This window comes from Mustelus asterias, chromosome 5 (assembly GCF_964213995.1).
Source record: "Mustelus asterias chromosome 5, sMusAst1.hap1.1, whole genome shotgun sequence".
NCBI lineage: Eukaryota > Metazoa > Chordata > Chondrichthyes > Carcharhiniformes > Triakidae > Mustelus > Mustelus asterias.
Genome location: NC_135805.1, coordinates 62,512,042 through 62,529,601, shown reverse-complemented (window position 1 = coordinate 62,529,601; position 17,560 = coordinate 62,512,042). Strand labels below are relative to the sequence as shown.

Genomic DNA, 17,560 nt, shown 5'->3' with positions numbered 1-17,560 from the left:
AAAATTAATTGGGATAGACATAATGCTAAAGGCTTGGATAGAGTGGATTTCTTGAAATGTGCACAAGAAAACTTTTAAGGTCAATATAGAGAGGGGCCAACAAGGGACAGCGCAGTGCTGGACTTAATTCTGGGGAATAAAGCCTGACAGATGGTTGAGGTGATGATGGGGGAGCATTTTAGTGATAGCAACCACAACATGGTACAATTTTAGCTCGTTATGGGTGGCACGGTAGTTAGCACTGCTGCCTCACAGCGCCAGGGATTTGGGTTTGATTCTGGCCTTGGGTGACTATCTGTATGGCGTTTGCACATTCGCCCTGTGTCTGCGTGGGTTTCCTCCGGGTGCTCCAGTTTCCTCCCACAGTCCAAAGATGTGCGGGTCAGATTGATTGGCCATGCTAAATTGCCCCTTAGTGCCCCAAGAATGTGTAGGTTAGCGGGATTAGCCGGGTAAACACATGAGGTTACGGGAATAGAGACAGGCTGGTATTGTTGTCGCTGCAGGCTCAATGCGCCAAATGACTTCTTTCTGCACTGTAGAGATTCTATGAGTAAATAGACAAGTTGCAAAAAACAAGTGGTGTTGAGGTAGATGATCAGCCATGATCTAATTGAATAGTGGAGCAGGATAGATGGGCTGAATGCCCTGCTCCTGTTTCAACATTCCCCTTATGATAGATTGAATCTGTCATCTTCAGATCCTTATGGCTCAACTACTCACCATGTTTGCCCATCTGAACTAACAGAGGAGTTGAGAATCCCTTTCAGGCTTTTTCTATCTTTCCCTTTTCCAGAGTCTATCCAGGCTGCACATCATTCCCTGGTGATCTGTGGACAGTGGACAATCTGTTCCTAAGTCTTTGCCAATGCTGCTGACACCAGCTGCTCGGAACTGTAAAAGCAGCCCGGGGTGATGCATGTGGTAATATTCTCTCTGATTCTCTCACGCACACATTTTACTTTATAGCCTCTGCTTAACACCTCCTCAATATGTCATAGCTGAGATCAGTAACTAAGTGAACGGAAGGCCATAGACATAAACAATGCCCAGTCTTCTAAACATGTGCAAATTATATATTTTATTTTATAAAAGACCAAAAGACCATCTTCAGAAAATTAAATTGAACAAAATAAACTGTTGCATACAAACTGATGCCCTTTTCTCCAATGTTCTTAAAGCAGTTCCTTGCTGAGCACAAATACAAGTTAATCACTATTCTATTCATATTGTAGCCAATTTTTTTTTGCATCTTTGTCGACAAAATGTTAAAGAAACTGTGTGTGTAATTATCGACATTGTTGATAGAATTGCCATAAACAGTCACTGTCTTGTCTTTCATCCGTCTTCGTTCCAAGGGTTGGGCGCACTATGAACAGTCTTTCTATCTCTGCTGTCCACATTGCCTGTTTTATAGAGATGCCAGTCCACTTTCTGATATCATCCATCCATGCCACCTTGGGTTTTCCTTCTGCACATTTGCCAGGTGTTTCTCCATGCATTACCTCTTTTTCCAAACACTCCTGTTCGCATCACATGTGAGCTTCCTTGATACCACCACCTCAACCAAGTTCCTCCTAGCACCAGCTTTCTTCAGCACGCACTGGTTTGCCTGCTTGCCTGTCCAAGGCACACATAATATCCATCCTATTTTCCTTTTATTTCAGATGCTCTTATTTGAACCTTGTCATCTTCTTGACGGTCCAGCTTTTGCAGCCATACATTGTCACTGGCCACACAAGGGCTTTCTGATGACAAATTTTTATTATAACCCAGATGCTGGGGTTTCTCCATACTCATGAGTTGACAGCATCATGGCCCTTGTTAAGTCTAGCCCGAATTTCTTTGGTAGACTCTGCATCTTCTGCTCTGAATTTTAAAACAAAAATCATTTCCTTTTTAAATATTTTAGTGGTTAGTTGGAAGATGCTGTGTCAACCAATTAGCCACTAAAATATTTAAAAAGGAAATTATTCTTGTTTTAAAATTCATTTGACACAGATTCATGCTCATCGAGGTCAGTGGTCAGAAACAACCTTAGACAAACATCTTCTTTGTGCAGTTTTACACTCCCCACCCCCCCAACCAACCAACCATCCATCCGCATGTTCCCTTGAATGAAACTTTCTCTTCTGTGCCAATTTGTGCTGTATGAGGTGCACTTTGTGTTGCTAACAACATACATTTGCAACTGGTTTGAAACTGCCCAACTGCATTTCAAATAGCACCCAGCAGTTAGTGGACAGATGAGATTTCATCCCAGTAGTTCCAATTGGATTTAAATTCAGATTTGAAAAGAGGTAATTTTTTATCATCACTGCATGGGAAAGGTGGAGTGGATTGCCTGCCCATTATAGAACCCATCCAATTTGCATTCCATAATGAAAATCGGGAAGGTTTTATAATAGGCTGGTCGACCATCTGTTAGATTATCGCATGAAGAGAACATTAAAAAATCCTTCTGTGCTTACAGTAGGCATAGCCAGTTCCAGAATCCAGTTTTTCTGCTATCTAAGTTTATCATAATTCTTGCATTAAATGTAATTTTCTTTGCGGTGTCAAGTAAGTCACCTGAATTATGCTGAAGTTAACAGCACATACAGAATAGAGAGTGGAATTTGGCTCAAGAACAAAAGAAATAGGGGCAAGAAAAGATCTTATGATCTTTGAGCCTGCTCCGCTATTCAATACAATCATTGGGGAGGTGATGGCCTCGTGGTATTATGGCTAGACTACTAATCCAGAAACTCAGCTAATGTTCTGGGACTCAGGTTCGAATCCTGCCACGGCAAATGATGGAATTTGAATTCATTTGTGGGCGGCACAGTGGCAGCGCCAGGGACCCGGGTTCAATTCTGGCCTCAGGTCATTGTCTGTGTGGAGTTTGCACGTTCTCCTCGTGTTTGCGTGGGTTTCCTCCAGATGCTCCAGTTTCCTCCCACACTCCAAAGATGTATGGGTTAAGTTGATTGGGCATGCTAAATTGCCCCTTAGTGTCAGGGAGATTAGCGGGGTAAATATTTGCGGTTATGGGGATAGAGCCTGGGTGGGACTGTTGTTGGTGAAGGTTCGATGAGCCAAATGGCCTCCTTCTGCACTGTAGGGATTCTATGATGATCTTGGGCTTCAACTCCATTTTTCCGCCAACCCCAAAATCCCTCAAATCCCTGAAATGCCAAAAATCTGTCTATCCCAAAAATCTGTCTATCCCAGTCTTAAACGTATTTATTGATGGAGCATCCACAACCCTCTAGGGTAGATATGAGTGAAGTAATTTCTTCTCATTTTAGTCCTAAATGATCAGTCCCTCATTCTGAGACTGGATCTGCTGTGTTTTAGATGACCTGACCAGCGAAAATAATCTCAGCATCTATCCTATCAGGAATCGTTCAGCATTTTGTAGGTTTCAATAAGATCACATCTCAATCTTCTAAACGCCACAGAATATAAGCCCAACTTGCTCAGTCTTTCCCAGGGACTGAATTAGTGAATCTTTAAAGTCCTGCCTCCGATGCAAGTAAATTCTTTCTTAAATGTGGGGACAAAACTGCACACAGTGTGCCAGGTGTGATCGCACCAAAATCCTGTACAATGTTTGCAAAAAAAAGCAGATAAATGGAAGTTGAGATTATATGAAAGTGAATGAATTTGCTGGACCTAATGGTGATTTTCTATTGAATTTATTTTGTCCTAATTTATGCTTTCATCCTTCGTGCCTTTGCACCTACCAAGAGGATAGACATTTTTAAAGATGTAAGTTTTAAGGATGTTCTTAAAGGAGCAGATGGCAGTGGAAAGATTGAGAGACTGATGTCGAAATTCTCCCATCTCGCCCGCCGCAGGAATCGTAGCGGGTGAGACAGAAAATTCAGTGGTCCGTTTAAAAGTCTGTTGAGCTCGGGCGGGAATTTCTGGTCTTGGGGTACGCCGGGCCGAAGAATCCCGCCCAGAATTCCATAGCTTAGCACTTGGGAGGATGAACGTTGTGATACTGGGAGTGGGAATTGGACAGGAGGTCAGAATTGGAGGAAGGCAGAGTTCTGAGAATGTGGCAGGGCTGGCTGGGCGGGGGGGGGGGGGGGGGGGGGTGTTTACAGAAATAGGGAGGTGTGGGTGAATATGTTCAATTTATGGTGTTAGGCTTAAGGAGCCAAAAAAGCAGGGGGGGGGGGGGTGATAAGCAAGTGGCAGTTGTGTGGGATAGGACATAGAGAACAAAGCTTTAGATGAGCTGAAATTTTTTGATGCTAAGAAAATGGGAAGGTAGTTTGAACATTTGAACTTAGTGCTCAGTCCAAACAGATCCCATTTTGTCTGTTCTAAGGGCTTTAATCCACAGTGTGGGAGTCATTCATTTATAGAGCAGACTTAAATGCTCTTGAAGAGTGGATAAGGTTTGTTTAAGTATCATGATCTGATTCCTTTTTTAAACCCCTACTCTTTAAAAGTTTTAAAAAGGCTGAATTTGTCAATGAGTGTTAAGATGAACACTCTGCAGGACTGCTTTGATTGATGGGCCATCTGGTCTCGGTTAGAAAAAAAAATCACCTGTTCCATACGTTAAAAGTTTTTTTTACATTTCCCTTGGGAAATTATGTCATTATGAATTCTTAAATTTCAACAGCTAATGTTATCTCAGCAGGGGTTCTGAGTTCACAGTTTGATTGAAAATTCAAAGAGGCTCATAAAGGATTACCTGCCTTTGATGTGGCTACTGAATAGGAGTGTGTTTGTTTTTAATCACAGATTAACCACTTGAGGAAACCTTAAAGCTTTGAGCGGGTTTTACAATGGGAGTTTTTCAGTATCAAATGTGTATGAGTGAGCACTGTGATAGATAGCTAAATGTTAATATTTTTCATCTCCACATGGCTCCTGAGGTCCTATCAATAATGAATGCTGGGTGACTGACTGTGGAGGTGAGATGGGTGGGGGGATGCGGGTAGGAGGGGGCTTGGCCATGAATTAGCATGGGATTGCATATGTTGGCATGGGGATATGAGGCGACATCGGTTGTAGGTGTGTGAGGGCTGAGAACTAGAGGGCCTGAGATGAAGTCCAAGAGAACCAAGGTGGCTCTTCTGACCAACCTGCCTCTGCACACACCACCTCCCTGGCTGCCAATGAGCCTGCATCTAATATCAGAGGGCCTGAATCTAGCCCACCTTTGCCTCCATGCAGTGAAACTTAGATATAATGGCACCCTTTAAACCAAGGCAAGTCTGCCAAGTTGGGAGATTTCCCGACTTGAGTTACCTAACTCAGTAGCAAAGATCCAGCCCATATTTATTTTAATTCATCTTAACACAACTTGTTCATGATGCATGACTTGCACACCAATATGAACAATATATTTTCCATTTACTAATGCAAGACTCATGAACACAACGTTTGAAGCATTGCCGCCAAATATTCAGCACATGTATGGCAAGATGTTTTAAAAGCTCAGTTTAATTGGCTGAAGTCATACCACACGAACATCACATTTTAAAACAAATGTCTTTATTTCTTTGGAGACAAATAGTGAGCCTGCTCCCTCTTTTTATTAGGTTTTAATCACAGCTTGACTGGAGAGACCTTAAATGGACTGGCACAGCTTTGTGAAGTAAACATCAAATAACTAGAATCCTTTTCCAACTTGATGGTGGCTTGGCCCATCACCCAGGTTTTTCAACAGAAAATTAGATGTAAAGCTACAACAAAAGAAACCATCCATCAACTAATCACTGGAATTGGTTGCAATTGAAAATCTATGCAGGGAAAGCCTGCAAATAAATTCACCTGCATTTCCATCCCTAACCCTATATTTCCCTAATTGGCTCACTTCCCAATTCAATCTAGTTGTAAATAAAAAGAAAAAGATTTCACAAATGCCGGTAAGCTAAAGAGAAACAGAAAATACTGCCTGTGGTTGTTGAAGGCCAATCAGCTCAGCCCGGGGATATGACTACAGAAGTTCCTCAGGGTAGTGTCCTAGACCAAGGCCCAACCATTCTCAGCTGAAGGACCTCAGTTCCATTTGCAACTGTTCAGATACTCTTCAGATACTGAAGCAGTTTGTGCCTGCAGGCAGCAAGACCTGGACATCATTGGGTGATAAATGGCAAATTATATTTGTACCACAAAAGTACCAGGCAATGGCCATCGGCAACAAGAGACAATCTAACCATCTCCCTTTGACATTCGATAGCATTACAAAGAACAAAGAACAATACAGCACAGGAACAGGCCCTGCGGTCCTCCAAGCCCGCGCCGCTCCCAGGTCCAAACTAGACCATTCTTTTGTATCCCTCCATTCCCACTCCATTCATGTGGCTATCTAGATAAGTCTTAAACGTTCTCAGTGTGTCCACCTCCACCACCTTGCCCGGCAGCGCATTCCAGGCCCCCACCACCCTCTGTGTAAAATACGTCCTTCTGATATCCGTGTTAAACCTTCCCCCCCTCACCTTGAACCTATGACCCCCTCGTGAACGTCACCACCGACCTGGGGAAAAGCTTCCCACCGTTCACCCTATCTATGCCTTTCATAACTTTATACACCTTTATTAGGTCACCCCTCATCCTCCGTCTTTCCAGTGAAAACAACCCCAGTTTACTCAATCTCTCCTCATAACTAAGCCCTTCCATACCAGGCAACATCCTGGTAAACCTTCTCTGCACTCTCTCTAAAGCCTCCACGTCCTTCTGGTAGTGTGGCGACCAGAACTGGGCGCAGTATTCCAAATGCGGCCGAACCAACGTTCTATACAACTGCAACATCAGACCCCAACTTTTATACTCTATTCCCCGTCCTATCGCACAATTCCCCCCACCAACAAAATCATTGACCTGGAATGGAACTAGATCAATCATATAAACACTGTGACTACAAGAACAGGTCAGATGCTGGGAATTCTGCAACAAGTAACTCACCTACTGACTTCCAAAAGCCTGTTCACTGTCTACAAGGCACAAGTTAGGATTGTGATGGAATATTTTCATTTTCTTGGGTAAATGTAGCTCCAACAACATTCGAGAAGTTCAACACCGTACAGGACAAGGCGTCCAACTTAATTGGCACCCCATTCATCATCTTAAACGTTCACTTCTTCCATCACAGATGCACAGTGGCAGCAGTGTATACAATTTACAAGATACAATGCCAAGATTCCTTTGGCAGCACCTTCCAAACCTGTGACCTCCAACCACCTAGAAGAACACCAACACCTGCAAGTTCCTCTCCAAACCACACATATGGGGGGGCATTCTCTGGCCTCCCTGCAGTGTATTTCTTGCGGCGGGAATTGGTGTGCTGTTTGCCGGGATATTCTGACTTCCCCGCTGACAATGGGATTCCCCACTGACTGCATTCCACGCCATCAGAAACCCACAGTAGAGATGCACCATCGGTAGGACCAGAAGGTCCCACCGGCGTGAACAGCGGGAGATTCCGGCTCCTGTCTTGACTTAGAACTATATTGCCTTTACATCACCATCCTGCTACTGCCTGTTTAACAGCACTCAAGAAAGTACTTCACCATCACCCTCTATAGGGCATTTAGGGTACAATTAGGAGCAGGCAATAAAATGCTGGCCTTCAGGTAATGCCAATAGCCCATAAATGAATAATGAGAATCACAATCATAATCTGATGATGTATTGAACCTGAAATGGTCACCTGTTTTTTTTACAGATGCTTTCTGATCAGCCACATGTTTCGAGTCCTTCTTGTTTCAACCTAATTGTTTCCTGTATTTTAAGTGCAGTGGCAGTTTGGACACCAGTAGGTCAGCCCTATCTAGGTACAAAATCTTAACTGTTTTGTATTTCTCCCTTTCAAACATGACACTGAACTCGACCATATTACGATTGCTATTAAATAATCAATCACGCACTATTGGGTTGTTAACTAACTTGACACATACTCATCAGTAAAGCTAATATGGCTTGGCCCATTGTTGGTTTTAGGATACATTGCTATAGGAAACTATCTCAAACATTCAAGAAATTCACAACCTTTCTGACAAAAGTTAGTCTGCTTAGTCCAATTTAAATGAAAATTAAATTCTCCCATTAAAACAATTCTGTCTTTGCTAAATGCCCATCTTATCTGTATTTATAGATTCTACCAATTCACTGCTACAACATCTACAGGGAACATCATATTTCCAAGTCAGATATATTTCTAAGTCAGAATGATGTGTGGCTTGGACGGGAACTTGAAGGTACTGGCGTTCCCATGGGTCTGCTGCCCTTGTTCTTCCAGGTGGTAGGAGAGCCTTGGCTACAATACATCTTGTGGATGGTGCAACGCTCCTGACACTGTGTCGAGGATTGTAACACAAGTGGGTAGCACTTGTGCCATATCTACATAAAGCCCTGGTTAGACCCTACCTGACTGAAGTCCTGTGAGCAGTTCTGGGCACCAGGTATTAATTAAGGAAGCTACAATGACCTCAGAGGTAGATTTACCAGAATGATACTGGGACTCTAAGGGTTAAATTATGAAAAGATATTACAGAAACTGGAGTTCTCTTCCCTTGAATTTAGAAGGTTAAAGAGTAATATGATTGAGCAATTGTCAATAGGGTGGCATGGTGGCACAGTGGTTAGCACTGCTGCCTCACAGTGCCACGGTCCCAGGTTCGATTTCCGGCTTGGGTCACTGTCTGCGTGGAGTTTGCATATTCTCCATGTCTATGTGGGTTTCCTCCGGGTGCTCCGGTTTCCTCTCACAATCCAAAGATGTGCACGTTAGGTGGATTGGCCATACTAAATTCTTCCTCAGTGTACCCGTACAGGAGCCGGAGTGTGGTGACTAGGGGATTTTCACAGTAACTTCATTGCAGTGTTAATGTAAGCCTACTTGTGACTAATAAATAAACTTTACTTTTACTTTACTTTACAATTTTAAATCTGAGCTTGATAGATTTTTGCTGACCAAAGAAATGAAAGGATAAAGGGGCAAAGGTGGGTATGTGGAGTTAGGTCACAGATCAGTCATGATTGCACTGAATGGTGAAAGAAGCTTGAAGGGCTCAATGGCTTACAGTACCCGTGTTTCTATGTTCACTTATAAAGGGGAATTACAATCTGAGTTTTCTCAATTGTTTTGAGAAATTCAGAATTTAATTGCTAAAAGGCTGAAGTTTCCTCTTTTGTCCCCAGTAATTATAGCTGAAGCTAAACTAACTGTAATTATGTTTTACTTAAAGGGATCCTTAGAATATGCACTTATGATCTTGAAACTAAGATTGGCCTGCAGCAAAATTTATTAACAGATTATGAAATGGCCATAATTGATTTAAAAAAAAATACAATGTGTGTGATTAATTTTCCCTGAATCATGTGGCACACACACGATAGGCTGAATGGTCACCATGCTACAAATTTACTTGGTCCTACTACAAAGGAACACACGGTTTCTCCAATTTTCTGCAGTTTGGGGATACATAAGAACATAAGAACTAGGAGCAGGAGTAGGCCATCTGGCCCCTCGAGCCTGCTCTGCCATTCAATAAGATCATGGCTGATCTTTTTGTGAACTCAGCTCCACCTACCCGTCCGCTCACCATAACCCTTAATTCCTTTACTGTTCAAACATTTATCTATCCTTGCCTTAAAAACATTCAATGAGGTAGCCTCAACTTCTTCACTGGGCAGGGAATTCCACAGATTCACAACCCTTTGTGTGAAGAAGTTCCTCCTCAACTCAGTCCTAAATCTGCTTCCCTTATTTTGAGGCTATGCCCCCTAGTTCTAGTTTCACCCGCCAGTGGAAACAACTTCCCTGCTTCTATCTTATCTATTCCCTTCATAATTTTAGATGTTTCTATAAGATCTCCCCTCATTCTTCTGAATTCCAATGAGTATAGCCCCAGTCTACTCAGTCTCTCCTCATAAGCCAACCCTCTCAACTCTGGAATCAACCTAGTGAATCTCCTCTGCACCCCCTCCAGTGCCAGTATATGCTTTCTTCAGTAAGGAGACCAAAACTGTACACAGTACTCCAGGTGTGGCCTGACCAGCACCTTATATAGCTGCAACATAATCTCGCTGTTTTTAAACTCCATTCCTCTAGCAATGAAGGACAAAATTCCATTTGCCTTCTTAATTACCTGCTGCACCTGCAAACCAACTCCTTGAGATTCCTGCACAAGGACACCCAGGTCCCTCTGCACAGCAGCATGCGGCAATTTTTTACCATTTAAGTAATAGTCCATTTTGCTGTTATTCCTACCAAAATGGATGACCTCACATTTACCAACATTGTACTCCATCTGCCAGACCCTCGCCCACTCACTTAGATTATTTATATCCCTTTGCAGACTTTCAGTGTCCTCTGCACAATTTGCTCTTCCACCCATCTTAGTGTCACCTGCGAATTTTGACACACTACACTTGGTCCCCAACTTCAAATCATCGATGTAAATCGTAAACAATTGCGGTCCCAACACTGATCCCTGAGGCACACCACTAGTCACTGATCACCAACCAGAAAAACACCCATTTACCTCCACTCTTTGCTTTCTGTTAGTTAACCAATCCTCTATCCATGCTAATACATTACCCGTAACATCGTGCACCTTTATCTTATGTAGCAGTCTTTGGTGCGGCACCTTGTCAAATGCCTTCTGGAAATCCAGATACACCACATCCACAGGTTCCCCATTGTCCACTGCACAGGTAATGTTCTCAAAGAATTCCACCAAATTAGTCAAACATGACCTGCCGTTCATGAACCCATGCTGCGTCTTACCAATGGGACAATTTATATCCAGATGTCTTGCTATTTCTTCCTTGATGATAGATTCAAGCATTTTCCCTCCTACAGAATTTAAGCTAACCGGCCTATAGTTACCCGCCTTTTGCCTACCTCCGTTTTTAAACAGTGGCGTCACATTTGCTGTTTTCCAATCTGCTGGAACCAGCCCAGAGTCCAGCGAATTTTGGTAAATTACCACTAGTGCATTTGCTATTTCTCCCGCCATCTCTTTTAGCACCCTGGGATGCATTCCATCAGGACCAGGAGACTTGTCTACCTTTAGCCCCATTAACTTGCCCAACACTACCTCTTTCGTGATAATGATAGTTATAATGATAATGATACGAAGCAGATCCTTCCCAAATATCTACTCGGAAGATGAGTACAATATGGGTAGAATTCCCTTGCAAGCTGTCCTTTCCTTCATGATGCAATGAGACAGCTGAGACTTACGGAACTTCATAAAATCAGGGCTCCTAGTTAAAAAAGACATATCCCATCCACCAGTAGTGGCAAACATTGGTGCTCTCATGTACCATAGCGTAAATCCACACTACTTTACCCTTTCACCTCGAATTGCGATGTGGAGTCAAAAGAAAACAAAAATAACTTGTTAACATAAACTATTTTGCTATTTTAGGCATCAAGGCAAGAATAACAGCATATTGTATGGACTAGTCTGATGCCACACTTCCTGCAACAACTTGGATTTGATTAAACAATGCCCTATGTTTAAAGTGAGTTACTGTGACATACCTCCTCAGGCAGGGTGATAACCAGTTCATGTTCCGTTTGTCCGATCAAAGTCTGTAAGAAGTACTCACTGCACGCTGCCAGGACAGCCCGGTGGGCACGGAATTCCTTCCTCTCCACCAGAACAGTCACATCGCAGAGGATATCCTGCTTACGCTGGTCGTTGAGGCACAGGAGGATATTTGTACAATGCACAGTTGACTCATACACATACATGGGTGATTCAGGCTTCTCATCCACAGACATTCCGTTCAGACCCTAAAGGAAAAATGAGGTAGACACTGGATTAGTATTAGACTGCACTGACATAGTTAAAAACATGCAGTTTCTGTAAACAAAAAATGTGTTAGGCAGTGGGTGTTTGGAATTTCTTCACACTATGCCGGATATTTTTGGCTTCTTCGTTTCAAACTGCACCTGAAGTTAAGCCCTTTGTCCCAGAGTGGTTTCACTTGCCCAGGTATATGGATGAATTGATAAAGGCTAAATACTGCAGATGCTAGAATCTGAAACAAAAGCGGAAAATGCTGGAAAATCTCAGCAGGTCTGATAGCATCTGTGGAGAGAGAACAGAGCCAATGTTTTGAGTCAGGATGACCTTGCCAGGGGAGGGTATGCATCCGAAATTCTGGCACAATCCACACAATTTTTCTATCATTGAAAATAATTTTGGCAAATTGAGGTGCAGTGGGCATCAGAATTTACAATGTTTGACAAGGCTCCTTATTGGAGATGTTGGGTGAAGCTGCAGACAGAAACATATGTTCCAACATGCTTCAGTACTTCTGTGCATTGATATTGGCTGAGTAAGTAAGTAATTAGCCATAGTCCACAAAGGACCATTGGCATCTCTCTCCATTAAAGGGACATTTATAATTGTTAGTATTTTACTGTAAACAGTGCAAAACAAAGTTCAAAACATCATGGAGACTTCAAAAGAATATGGTTTAGAGTCCAATATGAGAGAAAAAAAACTGTATGATGAAAAATTTTAATTATTATTGCTTGCTATTTACAAAATATATGTCTACTGCTATCTAGTGTGATCAAATGACCAAAACATCTGAGTCCCATCCGAGGCTTCATACTAATTTACTATTATAGTTAGCCATCAAATAACAGATCAAAAATCTTCACTTGCTTACAGCTGAAAATAACTACAATGTTTGTGGAGGAAGAAAAGCATGCAAACAATACTCCAATTCATGGCTAAGTACTGAAATGTTATTCATTTACCACTTACGCAAGACCCTCAAAACACTACCATTATGTAAGCGAGTTTGCATTTATGCTAATATGTACGAGGATTATGCGTGCAGTTATTGTGGATTTCTACAAGTCAACTGCAACTGATGTACTCCATGTAAGGAAAAGATAGAAAAATGTAATTGTCTTGCTTGCAGTTTTGTCGAGGAATAACTTACGATTGAGTACTGGAAAAAAAATCCATGTCCAATATTTGTTACAAAGCACTCCAACAAGAAAGTCAACTAAATTCCTAACTTACATTAGTTAATTAAGTAAAAGTATGAAGCAGCGCAGTCGCTATACAGTTAGTGGATTCTGACAGTTCTGTGAGCAGCCTGAAATTACACTTCATAATTAAGCAATGTGCCGGGAAGCATTATGAACAAAACGGCATAAAAAAGCTTAATTATACACCAGCATTAAGATTGTAACCTTTTTACATTTTTAATATTGATGAAGAAATGCAATAGCCGAATACTGTCTATGAAGCGTCACTCAGACATCCTTTTTCTTTTAGGAGTCAGTTGTGGATCAATGGTAGCACTGTCATCTCTCAATCAGAAGGTTGTGGATTGAAGTCCCACCCTGGAGACATGGGTTCACAAACTGGGACAACATCCAAGTGTGGTTATTAAGGGAGTGCTGCACTGTCAGAGGTATATGACTTTCAGATGAGGTGTTAAGTGAGGTACCTTCAGATGTATGTAAAAAAGCCGCATGGAACAATTTTGAAGAAAATCAGCGAGTTCTTCCTGGCCAATATTTATCCCTCAATCAACATCACTCGGCTGCCTTGTTTCCTATATTACAGTTGTAACTACACATAAAACAAACTTCAATGGCTGTAAAACACTTTAGAATGCCCCAATGTCATGAAAAGCATGATATAAATACAAGTCCTCTCTCTTCCTTTCTTTTGTCAATAACCTATTGTCAAATAAATTACTAAATAACCCAACAAAGGTAAACAGCCAAGCTTCACATTGCTTCCTGTCAAGGTATGGTTACCAACTTTCTGAAAGCACCAGCATAAAAAGAAACGTATGCTAACCATTTGAAAAATGATCTTCTGTAAGACAGCTATGCATGCATCTCACGTGACAAGAGCAAAAATCAGAGAATTACAGTCATCGAGAAATTCCAGTCTCAAGTATAAATTTCATTTCCTGCCTGGTCCAGACATGTTGAGTCACCTTTCCCTTATCTACAGAACTGATGATGCCTGACTCAAATGCTGCCAAAGCCATCCAATCTTTACTTATTACCTGTACTCTTCAAACTGTTTTTTTTTCAAATATTCTTCCCTCCTTCCATGAAAGGCAATCACCTCACCAAAGTGTTGGCCACCAAGCACCTGCCTTGACAGTTTGTAGATAAGTCGACTATTTAACTATGGAAGGCATCACAGGGAAAGCAGAACCTGTCCTCACCCAACTTAAATGCATGTGTGCTTCCTGGAGCAAGTTACTGGCCCTGACCAGGAGTAGGAACCCTCTCTGGATTCATAGCACACACTGGTTAATCAGCACAGACAGAGAACAAACCTGTGATGTTCTGTACCCTTCAGTACTGCATTAAGCAGGGCATATGCATGCCAAGTCATTGGGGAAGTTTAGATTAACTGCTTTTATCAATGCATGTTCTTTTGATCTCATACACAGAAAAAAAGCACTTTCCATATTTCAAAGGCACAAGTCTCATCAAATATATACATATATTTTTTGTACTTTTATGACTCTACCTTTGTCATAACAACTCACTGTAAAATAAAAATTCTCCTTGTGTTGCCTCTGGCTCTTTCAGCAATTACTTTAAGTCTATGTCCTCTGATTATCAACCCATCTGTCACTGGAAACTGTTTTCCCTTATTTATGCTATCAAAATTCTTCACGATGTTGAGCATGTCTAATAAATCTCACCATAATGTTCTCGACACTGATGGGAACACCACAAGCTTCTCTCATCTCCACATAACTGAAGTCTTTCATCCTTGGTACCATTCTAATAAATCTGCTTTGACATCCTTCCCAAAGTATGGTGCACAAAATTGGACACAATATTACAGCTGGCACCTAACCAGTGATTTATGTAGATTTTAGCATAAGTTTCTTTCATATGTATGCTGTCTCACTACTGGATCCCAGATGCTTTATGAAGATGTTTCAATTTGTCCTGCCACCTTCAAAGATTTGTGTACACATGACTATAGGTCCCTTTGTTCCTGCACCCTTTTTAAAACCCTGCCATTTGGTTCATATTGCCCCATTTCATTCTTCCCACCTAAACCATATTTTCACACTTCATGAAATTTCATGTGGCATCATCTGCTTCACTATTTGCATGCACTCTCAAATCTCTTCTCACCCCGCCCCCAACCCTCACTTTATTATTTTTGAGTTTCATGTCACCCGTGAACTTATGCCCTAACTGTAAACCCAAGTACAGGTCAATATTATACATCAAAAAAATCAGTGGCAAAAACAGGGTTTCTTTTAACAGACTGTGTCCCTTACTGAAAGGAAGAAGGTGAGTATGGCCAAGATCAGAAGGAAGTCCCAGGAAATAACCTCCATGGCCACTCGGGCTGTGGAGTCTGTCCCCACCAGACCCACAGAGCTCAGTACTCTGACAGGGTTAACGCTGGAGTGCACCCAGTAGTACACTCCCACTGTAACCAACCTGTAACCATCCTAATCTGTAGAATTTCAACCATATGTTCCTTGGAACACACTTATTTAATAGAAATACCACCCAAAGGAAATCTTCACAAAGATATTTATTGCATCACTAGACAAGATGACCAGATCAATTCTTCCCTCCAGTTCCTTTTCTCTCCAGAGAAACAACAAGTTGTTAAAATAACCCATTTGTATTGTCCACTGAAGTGGAGGGTCAAGGTAATTTGTGTCACAATTCTAATACCATTTGGGTGAAAGATTTCTGTCTGACTTTCCTTCTCACTTCCATCTTCCTAAATTTTAAATGTGGTTTTGATATTTGAACATGACACCATAATGAGCAACTTGCCTGGTTCAACTTTTGTCAATGAAGCAGGAGTATTTCATTCAGAAACCCCCATTACGTTAAGCCTTGCAGCAAATTTACTTATTGCAATCTTATTCAACTGATGAACCTGCAACTCAAACCTTATCATGTGAATTTCCAGTGAACATATCCCACGCTTCTCGGTTACACAAAATTCATCACATGTCCAACAATTACACAGAGACCTCTGGATAAATTTACAAAATATGGTTACAGCTGCAAAATTATTGAATAATGTGCAATAGCAATCATTTTTAGCAGATGTATTTTAGACATGTTCTGCATGCTTGCTTCAGTGGAATGTAATTAAGTCAGCACCAAGTAGCTGAATTAACATGCACAATTAGAACATGTCTAACTACCTGTACTGATGTTCACATAATCTTGGAATTTGAGGTGCTCAATGAAACCAGTTTTCTGGTTTAAAACTGTAATTTTAATGAAACAATTAAAATTGTAATTATGTTTTTTTTATTGTAAAAGAACTGAAGGACTGAATTATTTTCAATTTACGTACAAAAAGGATTTTGTACAGCCACTCCAGGTAGTTTTTTTAATGTTCTGAATTACAGGTATGAAATGATTCTTGGAATAAGTAATCCTTCAGTGTATCCCATTGTGCATGTAATGAGGGTAATATGTTTCATGACAGCTTCATTTTCTATTCATTGCAGCTTGTAACAAAAAAAAGAGTTGCAAGGTGGCAAATGGGAAACAACCTAAAAAAATAAAAGTTCCAGTTCCATCAATCTGAGTTAAGAGACCCATAAAATCACAATCTATAAATTTATTAAGTCGCAAGGATGTACTAGACCAAAGAGGAAGTCTCTGAACTCAAGTTTATACTACTTCTAATAGTTATTTGCCTCTGGTGTTGCAATGATCTGAAGGTTATTTCCTCAGAGCGCTGTTTTCATCGTTACAATATTATTGGACTTGGGTCAAAATAGTGGCTACAATCCATGGAGGTACTGTTTTCACCACAAATCCAGGTTGGGTAATGATTCCATTCAGAAGGCACTTTTGTTTTCTTTTTCAATAAAATCTCCAGAAACCTCAAATTACAGTCAGTTGAGAAAGACCACAAGGAAACTGCTGTGACATTTACACTGTATTTAGCTAGAATTATTACTGTAAATATTAACAGATCAGAAACTTCACTATTGAAATTGAGAGATTGAAACCAAATGCAGAGTATTCAAAGGGTACACAGAACCATCTTAAAAGTATGAGTTTTAAAATGTGTCCCCTGGATCTGTATTTAATATTCATCTCAAGCTGACCTGATGAATTAGAGGCGAACCTCCTCCACACAATTCTTCTGGCACTCAATGCTCTTTATACTCTAAAACTAAAGTTCTGAAGAAATTGCCTAGGAATAATCAGGGAAATAAATGCTCACTATATTAATCAAACAAGTGTGCCCATCTATCCATGAGTCACTGCTTTCTTCCATGACAAACACTTAGCTATTAATGCAATTCACCTCTCCCATAATTCAATCTCCACTCCAGATATCCGGGCAAATAATCAGGATAGTACTGTGGGAATATTGCATTGTTGAAGGTTTGGTCTTTCAGATGAGGGGCTGCCCCCCTGCTTGGGTGGGCATAAAAGATCTCTCGGCATTACTTGAAGATGATAGGATTTCACATGGTCAACACTTATCCCTTAAACAAAATCACTCAATTACTAGATCATCTGGTCATGTATCACTTTGCTATGTGAGAATTGGCTGCAATTACAAAAGCAATTACTTAGGCTGTG

The 17,560-nt window shown here is 41.2% G+C and overlaps 1 protein-coding gene across 4 annotated transcripts in view; it reads right to left on the bottom strand.

Moving 5' to 3' along the window:
* The window catches only part of bach2b (BACH transcriptional regulator 2b), a 249,770-nt gene that overhangs the window by 49,565 nt on the left and 182,645 nt on the right, over positions 1–17,560 (bottom strand). For 3 of the 4 annotated variants that reach the window (XM_078212660.1, XM_078212661.1, XM_078212659.1), the window contains one exon: positions 11,504–11,758. In XM_078212660.1, coding sequence (XP_078068786.1) covers positions 11,504–11,758 — 255 coding nt within the window. The remainder of the gene's footprint in view (positions 1–11,503; positions 11,759–17,560) is intronic. The other variant, XM_078212662.1, reaches the window with a different exon arrangement.